Raw genomic sequence first — 9,989 nt, 5'->3', positions numbered from 1 at the left:
GGATACCAACTATGTCTATTTTTTAATAATTTTGACTTTAAAACCTTCACATCTATGAGTAAGGTCTTTCTGTGGATTCCAGGATGTAACTAAAAGGGAAAACAACCTGAAAAACATATTTTGAAGCACTGAGTCTGTCACATTAATTCAGTTCATGAACATTATTACTCCTTCTAAGGAGATACTTTTAACTTACCTTTAAAATATTTTGTCTAAAATGTATTTAAGATGTTACACATAGATAATGCAAAATGTTCTGCACAAACAGTGAATTTCTGTGTTTTTCCCACTTATGCATTTACATACAATACACTTAGCTGCATGCACTGATACATTTCAAAAGTGATGCTATGGATGACAAAAAGTCTGACAAAATCTAATTTGTGCTCTCAATTTACAGCTGCACAACTTTTATCTCTCCAATATGAAGTGCACTATCAAAGCTCTTTATAGGTATACATACACACCCAACTTACTGTCAGTCTCTCAGTATATTCTAAATTTGATCACATTTCTCCAGCAAAAATATGCAAAGATTCTGTCTGTAAGGTCTCTATTTCATACATTTTACAAATGTGAGACTTGCAGCCCTTAAATATTTATGTCTAGACTTACTCCCAAAATACTGTGAATTTATGATAATACAGGCAACATGTTGATGCTTTGCATTAGTTTTATTCTATACATAAATGTCATCTTGAGCAAATAAAAAGTCAGAGCAGTATAAATTACTGAATAAAAACCCCACCATAGTAAATAATTACAAAGCATATTAATAAAACAAAAACTTATAAAACATTTTTGAGTACTTTGGTCACGTACTGACAAAATTTATTTTAAAAGCAAAAATCAAAAATGATACATGTGCCCACACACACAACACACAGAACACACAGTTCATATATAAGCATCAACATTTTAGTTTCTCAAATTTCGTTACCACAGCAGTATTTAGCTTTATTTTTAATAAAGACTTCCATGACATTATTTTAGGAAAGAGGGAAAACAAAAGGGTAATACATTCCTAGAAATTGAAGCTGTAAAAAAGTAAGTCTGCAAAAGTAGAGCCTTTAAGCCAAAAACTTAAGTGGTAACAGAGCTAGTGTTAGTAAAGTAGTGATCACACATAAAAATTCTTGTGTAACCTCCCCTCCACTTAGTATTATGTTGTCTGAAGGGAAAATGACCAAATCCTGAGAATAGTTCAATTGAATCATGTTAGAGTATTAGAATACAACAAAAGTATTCTCATGCTGGTAGTCACATAGAAACAGTCTCCTCTTTTCTCTAAACTAGCAACCATAGAGGAATAAACCTCTCCACGTTACTCTTCAAGATCTTAATAATTTCATTTTAATATCTCAGTTGTTTGTGCAACTCCTTGCTGCAAGGGGCGTATGGCAAAGATTTCCAACACCCAAGTGCTGAACACGTAACACATCACATCCTTTCAACATTTAAACTCCTTTGGTAAAACCACGTTATTGACGACAGAGCAAAATATAAAATTATCAAATCCTGCTTTGCTAAAAAACCCCTGAATGGGGGATTCATCCTGTCTGTCATTAAGTGGCAGAACAATGAACCTTTACAAATACACCACTGGTCATCTCCAATGTAACAGTGAAAACATTTAATTAGGAATATAAAAAATTGTAACCCCTGCTGGTTAGGTATCACTTGGATGTGATTTTCAACACATTATAAGGAAGTGTTACATAAATCCTTAAAAACCAATGGTTTCTTTAGTTTGCAATATGGTATTTTAGTATTATTGAGACTAAAAACTGTTGGAGGTCATCTGGTTGATTCAGTTTCCCATCAAAATGGATGATTTAATTAGTGCAAAATTCCCACTAGTGCAATTTTCTTGTTGGTTGCAGTAGACAATACACTATTCAACTCTTATTTTTTTCCACAGAATTTATTACCTATGTCAAACTCAGTTAACAAAACAAAGAAAACAACGGATAAGAAAACTTCAAAACAGTTCAAATAGCACTATTTTGTATAAAATGTATATTTTTTTTAATCTTACCCTATGCTTCATATTGCCAGAAATATTAAATATGCAATGTAATACCTAAGAAAAAGTATTGGTACTGTAAGAGAAATGTAAGACTCAAACACACTTGATTTTTATGCACTTGACTATCAGCTTTCTAGTGCTCCCTAGGTATCATTTTATTGGTAGTAGGTATACACAGCTCCACTAAAACTTTCAACTCATTTTATAAAAAGGTAGAAAAATATATTCAACATTTGTTTAACCTTTCTATATTCACCCTATCATACAGGAATCTTACAAAATGCTTTAGAATCATTTATTCCCTGAAAAAAATACCAACACCTGCACAGCACCTGGAGAAAGGTCTCGGTGGGAATGTACAATCCAGTATTATAGGATCTTGAAAGTGTTTTTCTTCAGGTTTACAGCCATGTCTTTTCACAAGTAAACCAAATAAATCCTGAAGAAGAGCTGGTGATGTGAAAAGTAACTTATAAAGTCTGACCACCTAAGTACAACAGGATGAACTCCACGTTTAGTTGTCACGTGCTGATAAAATGTCATGTAAATTTTTTTCCTTCAAGGTTAAAAAAGAAAAAGACAGGATTTTTAAATTACGTTTTTTAAATTTCTCCTTGCGCTCCAGTTAAGCAATGACATCATGGGTATCACTGTTGGGTCTTTGGCGTAGAGTCAGCGGGGGCAGAGGCTTTCCATAGAAGTCTGTGGAAGAAATTCCAGAGCAGAAAAACACATCAATCTGTCACCTACCACCTTCCTGGCTCAAAGAAGGTCTACTAAATTCTTGCTTCCTTAATGAAAGCCAGGTATTCCATGAGTTTAGAGCTAATTCCTCTGAGCAAACTTTCAAACCTAGTGCTAATTAATGTCTAGAGATGGATTAGCCAAACGAGGGTTTAATTATGTTTTGTTATGCATGCATCAGGATTTGCAAGATCAAGCCCAAAGGGGATCTGTAAACATCCCTAAAAATAGGAAAGGAGAAATCCAAAGTGTACAAATAGCAACTGAAAAAATGAAGCACTGATATTTGTATGTTGCTGCAGTCAAGGCTGCACTGCAATCTAGTTTTAAAAGACAGCAATACTGTGCAGAATCCAAAGTTTTGGGACCAACTATGCATGGCATTTATCTTGCAAGCTAAAATAACTTTCTAAAAGAACTATTTCAGTATTTTTAGATTAAACTGCAACATTTCCTTACGTCAATAAATGACTTTAAAGTGGTAAAACTGCACAAGACAAAGTTCATAAGTACATCAGAAGAGAGTAACAAGTGTTCTCAAACATTTATAATGGATATAAAATAAAAAACCCATGCAGACTGGAACATGCAAAGCACTTCACAAGCAAAATAATATGGAAGATGGTAAGAGGAAAGAGGTAGAAATCAAGAAAATATAAAAGCAGCTTTTTGAAGCATTCAAATCTCAGTTTTGTTTATACAGACCACCTCTTTCCCAGCAAAGCCTTGATGGCCTGCCAATACAAAATTCAGCTTTAATAAATCATCATTTTCCAAGAAGAATATATCCCACTTGTTCTACAGATGCAATAACTTCTGTAAAAATTGCATTCCTGAGCTAAGATTATCAAAAGCAAACAAACTGGACTGCACTGCTTTAAGAATACGTGGACCTGTCTGTAGGATCGAGGTTTTAATTGTCCTTACGTTTAGTCGGCAAAATGAGAACACTTTTATATTATTGTCATAAATATTTTGCTTTCTATAGCACTAATTACAGCAGCAAGAAAACTGCAACAAATTATTCTGAGGCGAAAGAAAATCTGTCCAGGAGATGGTTTTATTCACCCATTTTTTAAGGTCTAGCAGAGCACTTTAGGACTGGCAGAGATTTTTACCTCCTCTAATGAAAGAGGTTTAACATTTTTGCAAATGTATCCTCCACTGACCATAACTAGGTGCTCATCACCTCATGTTGTGCCAAAATTATTAGCATGATTGGAAAAACTGCAGTCTTTAGCGAACAGAAGTGTGTAATTACATAGTTTGAATGTCTGAAAAAACTTTTAAACCCACCTCTGAATTTTGGACAAAGCTGGGGGAAGAAAAAAAACCCAATTGATTTATTTCTTTGCTGAAGGGACAACCAAAAATAAGTTGATTTTCAGAAAGATGCGATTTAGGGATTATTGTAGAAAAAGAGGTAGGCTCCACTGGTTTAAGGGAAACTATGAGTTTCCAGCCAGGAGCAGGTTCTCAGTGTGCAAAATATCTAAGAATTCATTGAAAAACACGGTTGTGTGACAGAAAATGGGCAAGGCCAGATGGGAAATTAAATCAGTGCAAGATGGCCTTGGCAGTGCTGGGTTAACAGTGGAACTCAATCATCTTAAGGGTCTTTTCCAATCTCAGTAATTCTCTGATTCTATAGATCTCAATTTGAAAGAGTTAAAATACCACAGCTGCTTCAAGCAAAGGAAATAAATAAATGATGTTTTTGGAAAACAGGACCTAACTAAAGGTTTGACAGTGCTGGGCTATGTATGCAAAGAACTTTTTTCATTTATAAATAGTGCTGTCCTAATAGCTGTTTTCTTGCCAAGATTTGCAAGAATGAATCTTGTGAGTGGTTCAAAATTCCTGAGAAAAAGAATATATCTCCCAAAGAGCAGGCAATGCCTTGAATTCAGCTGTAAATTCTGAGTACTTCAGGTTTGCTCCCACACCTCTGGTCAAGAGATAATTTCCCTACCAACATATTTGCCATTGTTAACTTCCAAACTTATTTAATAATTATACTTATTTTACAAATTAACACCTAGCTTAAGCAGGTTTTTTTCCTTTTTGTCCCACCCATGCTCTTCCTACAGAATGCAACACCTCCCTTGGGCACAGATAAAAGTTGAGTTCCTTTTCTTCCCCTCCCTACCTCTTCATCTGGCTTTCCTTTCTTGTCGCCTTCTCTCTATTTGCCTTTAAAAAAAAGAGCAACATGGGTTTACAATTAAGATCAAATCACATTTTAAGCACGTGAATTTCATTCCTGTGAGAAATAAATATTTTGGGTTTAGAAATCTTATTTCCCCTTCAGGCATCTTTTAGTTCTCTGGCAGAAAAGCTAAGTAGCTTGTGTTCCAGATGTCTCCAAATTCACTGTTCAAAATTTGAAAAAATAAAAATGTAAGAAAAATGAAGAAGCTTAAATCTCAAACTCAGGAAAAACTGTAATATCAACATAAGAAAAACAGTCTTCCATGATCTTCTGAAAATAGAAATTAGTCATTATTGAAGCAAGAAACCAAGATTCTGCCTACTGCACCTTGATATTTCCAGTCAAAAATTTTCATTTTAAATGCAGTATTTGGACTCTTCCGAATGACTGGCCCCATTACTCTTTGCAATGTGTCCCTTTATAATTTTTTTAGGTGCTAATAACTTCAGATCATTAACAACTTCTGATATCCCGTGCCACTTTATGAGGGAATCAGAGAGGACTCATTGTTTTTCCTAATAAAAAAATCAGACTTGAAAAAATCAAAAAGATGCTTTCTACTAAGCACAAGGGGAAAGCTTCTGGTCAATGAAAACTGGAATTTAGAAATGAAAAACAGACAAAGAATGAAGTGAATGTAGAAGTGAATGGACAATGGAGAATGGTTAAAAAAGGTAAAAAAACCCGAATGCTTTCAATTACCAGGATGATGTGTCTCACCCAGAGGCTCAAGTTTTCGAAGTCTATTAAGTTTGGGAGTTCCCCATCCAACTAAAGGAAAGCAAAAAATGTCAGAGCATTCCAGGAGTGCACTGGATCATTCTGAGCTCTACAGACACCACAGTTCCTTGGCAGAAATCAAAGCATTTAGGATTGCCCAAGCCATGCACCACGTTGCATCCGTGGTGAAGAATGATGAAATACTTCAAAAATAAACTGATTTATCTTAAAAATCTTGATGTTTTTAATCACTTCAGTGAGTAATCAAGGTTTTTTGGGAAAACAATGCTTTCCCCCATGGAACAGGCCAAACCAATACTGCTGGAAGTTCGTATCATGAAGTAGGAAACTGCATCAAAGGTTTTCTAGAGAGGAAGGTTTAGTAGCTCCTCTCTCTATGAAGACCACTCCAGTTTCATCATTCACAAGTGAGGCTTTTAAAAGATTATCAACCACAAATTGAGACATCAGCTCTTGTTTTTACACTTACCTGGTGGAAGAGCTGGTGGTGGTGTAGGATTCTTGGGAAGAGAGTCCTCTGCATTAACAGGTTCTACTCTGTGGCCCCTTTTTAATTTTGGTTTTTTACTTTTTTTCTTACTGTTCTCTACATCCAACAGAAACAGAACATTACATATCCAACAGTTATATTCAGGTAATATCCTACATCAGATTCTAATACAATTGTTGGGGAGATACATCAGAGTGTTCAGTCCAAACTTAGACATACTGGGAAAATACTTAAAATACTGGGAAATGTAAATCACACAACACTTTGCCATAGAAAATAAACCATGGGCATAAAATATATGCAAATTCTACATTTCTATGAAGAAATTTAACTTGTATAACCTATTCCTGCATTTTTGTGTTTCCAATAGATGACACTGGTATGGGGTATAATGACAAATAATATGGACAGAAGGAGGAAGCATGTGAAAAATCACATGAAATTATTTAAAAGGCTGCGGTTTTACCTGAGTCAAGGCATTCTGAGGCTTGTTGGTCACTCTCTTCTGCATGCTGCAAAAGCTGGGCAGTTGTAGAGTTGCACCTTTCCAGCCTGCTGTCATTTGTGTTTTGGCTACTGCTACTTGATAAGTGGTCCTGCTCTCCTTGGGATTTCAAGACAATTGTAGCCTTTTCAGTCTCCAACTTTTGCCTCTTCTTTTCCTTTTCCAGCTGTTTTTCATTCTAACAAAAAGGACAAGATTTTTTTTTTTCAGTGACTTCTAATGCTATAAACTAACTAGTAAGACAGGAAGGTTATTAAAAAATGAAAATATTCCCCAGTTATCCTATATTTAGCATAGAATTTATTTTTAAGTAGATGAAGAAATCAAATTTCCAATATCCTACCCAGAGGAAGGGTAGGGGAATTATAAAACAAAAGGATCTTTAGATTTGTTGCCCATTTTCTTGTTTAATTTTTGGTCCTATTTAAAAAAAAAAACAAAAAAACATAAAAGCTTTCTACTTTTTTTCATCCTCGACTACTTTTTTAATGTGTTAGTAAAAAAAAATACAGATGCACAGAGCCTAAGTCTCCAGAAGATGCTATCCCACTTTATCTAAATACCTATTGTGGCATACAACCTCAGTAACAGGCTGCTTCACAATTCTGTGTCACTAAATCAGCATCTCTGCAATATTCCCAGCTGCACCTTTATTTTCTTGCTTTTAATATTATTGCTAAATGGATTAGTGTGCATGTAGCTGCCTTGACATGTTGTGTGGATATGGGTGCTTTTGTCTTGAAGAAAAGCAAATGTTTGAATTACTTGCTGGAAAAGTTTACATGTTTCTTTAGATTGTGTTATCTCCTAGCAACTGAATAAAAAAAACCTCAGAAATACAGGTAAAGGAAACTGTAATATATGAATGTGATTTGCATATTTCAAAATTAATAAAAATTCTCAGGAGTCTATTTTCAACTGAAAAGAAGTTATGCTCACAAACCTGAATAACTGAAGAAGTCAGGAAGATTTGATACGACTCGCCACATCACTTAAACACTTTAGAAGAAACTAACAGACCTTGAATTTTTTCCACTTCTGAATCTCAGGAGTTTAATTAGGAAATGTTTGCAGTCATGTGTTTACATTTATTTTACTGTGTCTACAAACTTTTGCTCCCCAATCAATAATAGGGGTTTTCTTATCACAAAAACATTGATTCAATGCACAGAAAACAAGACTGCCAGGATTAAAATAAGAATTTAAAAAGTGCTGTGCAGACGGAACAACTCTTTCAAATGACCATTTTTCTCATTGACTCTCAGACATTTGTTAGTGGTAGCTCTAAACAGATCCAGATTTCCACCCATTCTCCTACCTCAGAGATTACAGCAGATATAGGCTGGAAGGGGTTTCCACATTTCCCAGGCTCAGGGTCTTCCTCCTCAGGTGCATTTCCTTCTTCTTTTTCCCTTTGGCATTGTTGTTGGGTTTATGTTGTTTCAGAGGTTTTGGTGTTTGGTTTTGGGGGTGTTTTTTGGGGGCAAGGGGAGGGGAAAGAGGGAGAATGAATAAAGAATTATGAAGATGCCATCAATTTTATAGAGAACAATGTCAGCCCTCTCCACTACACCTCTCACTGTGTCACAAACCCAGCACAATCCAACACGGTCAGGAGGTTTTGTGTGTGCAGAGACATGTGGCAGATTACGAGCAAACCAGTTTTTCTTTTAGAATTTTGTGAAATATGTATGAAGACCATGTCAAGTTCCAGCTTTTTGAAGTGTACTTTAGCAATTTACTTGCTTATTTAAACCAAAACAGCCAAAATATAGCCCAAGACACTTCCCAGCTACTTCTCACAGTAACTGAGACTCAAAATTCTCTGCCTATACAAGGCAGAGCAGAGGACAGGGGTGCTCATAAATATTTTAAAAATAAAGTGATTCACATCAGGTCTTCAAGTCACCACAGCAGGCTGCTAAAGACCAGAAAGAGCTTTGAAGGGGAGTAATAAATCACTCATCCTGCTTCCCCTCACTGCATCATCTTTAGTTCCTTCATGCCTCACCTGTTGGATATTCTGAAGTTTATTAAGCATAGAATTGAATAAATTTTCATAGCTAGTCTTTGATATTTACATATGGGTTAGAGAGTCCAACTTAATACCTTATTTTAGAAAGTAACTTCTGATTAAATCACAGGAATTATTTTTTAGGTCAGTCTTCTGTGAAGTTATATTAGTAAGGCCAAATTTCTTCTACAACTACCTTGCAATTCTCATTCACAGTGCATTTCCAGCATGCAGCAAATCAAATAAAGGGGAGGAAGAGGCAAAAACTTCAAGAAAGACTCTTGGCTTGTAAGATTTAAATCCTGGATAGCCTGGTACCCAGAAGATCTATGCACAGGAATTAACCAAATATCTCAGGGAAGAGCAGAAATACCTCTGTTCTCGTATCCTCCTGACTCGCTCAGCTCGTTCCAGTTTCTCCTGCTCCTCAAGTGCTTTTTGCTCTGAGGTGTCTCTCTGGATGCGCTCATTTAAGGCATCATAATCTTTTGCTATGATATGGAGAAGCCAAAATAACCCTTTTTTTATTGATTTATCAATTTTCTTCCCACAGCCCATGATGGCTGAGCAAGGTTCCTGTAAGTATACAGAGAGGGAGGGGAAAAAATATTTGTGGTTCAGACCACATTCCTTGATTGCAAACAAGAAATTAGCTGAACAATTACTGTTTACTGTGAAACCTGTAAAATACTGAGAAGTATGGGTTATAAAGAGACCAGGCTATATCGACCAATCAAAATGGAAAAATCTGAGATGAAAGAGAATCAGCTTTGCTTCAGTTCATGAAAAAAATGTTCAACAAGTTCATAAGCACCTCGGGGATAAATAAAATCTCCTGTGAATTTGTCAGAAAAGCTGTCAAACCAATTCAATGTTTTACATCAGAACAGGCACTGCACCTTGCTTGGATTAAAACTTTTTGTCATTATACTCCCAGCAGCAAGTGAGAGGAACATGATCTAGGCAAATCTGTTGAAAGAGAAATGCAAACCTCATTGAGAAAATAGTTCTGAAATAGTCATGAAAACATATCTGGTAAGAAAACATTGAAGGACCAAGAATGCTTCTCTTGAAATTAAAACACTTCAGGGAGATAGGGTAAGAACCTCCAAAAACATATGGTGAAACTGCAAATAGGAAAAGAATAATTTCCTCTTAATTTTTCATGTCAGGAGGACAAGTAAAAAAGGCTTTAATTGGGACAACAGAGACAGGGCTTGATTCAAGCTTGGCACATGGAAAAGATGTTCTCTC

At 35.6% G+C, this 9,989-nt stretch overlaps 1 protein-coding gene across 7 annotated transcripts in view; it reads right to left on the bottom strand.

The window, feature by feature from the left end:
• Positions 1 to 668: 668 nt before the first annotated feature.
• ARL13B (ADP ribosylation factor like GTPase 13B) overlaps positions 669 to 9,989 on the bottom strand; it is a 32,642-nt gene continuing 23,321 nt past the window's right edge. For 3 of the 7 annotated variants that reach the window (XM_040054762.2, XM_058419322.1, XM_058419323.1), the window contains 6 exons: positions 9,109 to 9,311; positions 8,040 to 8,133; positions 6,683 to 6,899; positions 6,196 to 6,312; positions 5,688 to 5,756; positions 669 to 2,731 (listed from right to left, as the gene is read on the bottom strand). In XM_040054762.2, coding sequence (XP_039910696.1) covers positions 2,655 to 2,731; positions 5,688 to 5,756; positions 6,196 to 6,312; positions 6,683 to 6,899; positions 8,040 to 8,133; positions 9,109 to 9,311 — 777 coding nt within the window. In that variant the 3' untranslated portion in view covers positions 669 to 2,654. Of the gene's footprint in view, positions 2,732 to 4,922; positions 4,967 to 5,687; positions 5,757 to 6,195; positions 6,313 to 6,682; positions 6,900 to 8,039; positions 8,134 to 9,108; positions 9,312 to 9,989 lie in introns of all 7 variants that reach the window. The other 4 variants (XM_040054765.2, XM_040054764.2, XM_040054768.2 and 1 more) reach the window with 4 other exon arrangements.

Source organism: Hirundo rustica, chromosome 2 (genome assembly GCF_015227805.2).
Source record: "Hirundo rustica isolate bHirRus1 chromosome 2, bHirRus1.pri.v3, whole genome shotgun sequence".
Classification (NCBI taxonomy): Eukaryota; Metazoa; Chordata; class Aves; order Passeriformes; family Hirundinidae; genus Hirundo; species Hirundo rustica.
Note: the sequence above shows the minus strand (reverse complement) of the source record. Positions and strands in the feature narration are given on the sequence as shown.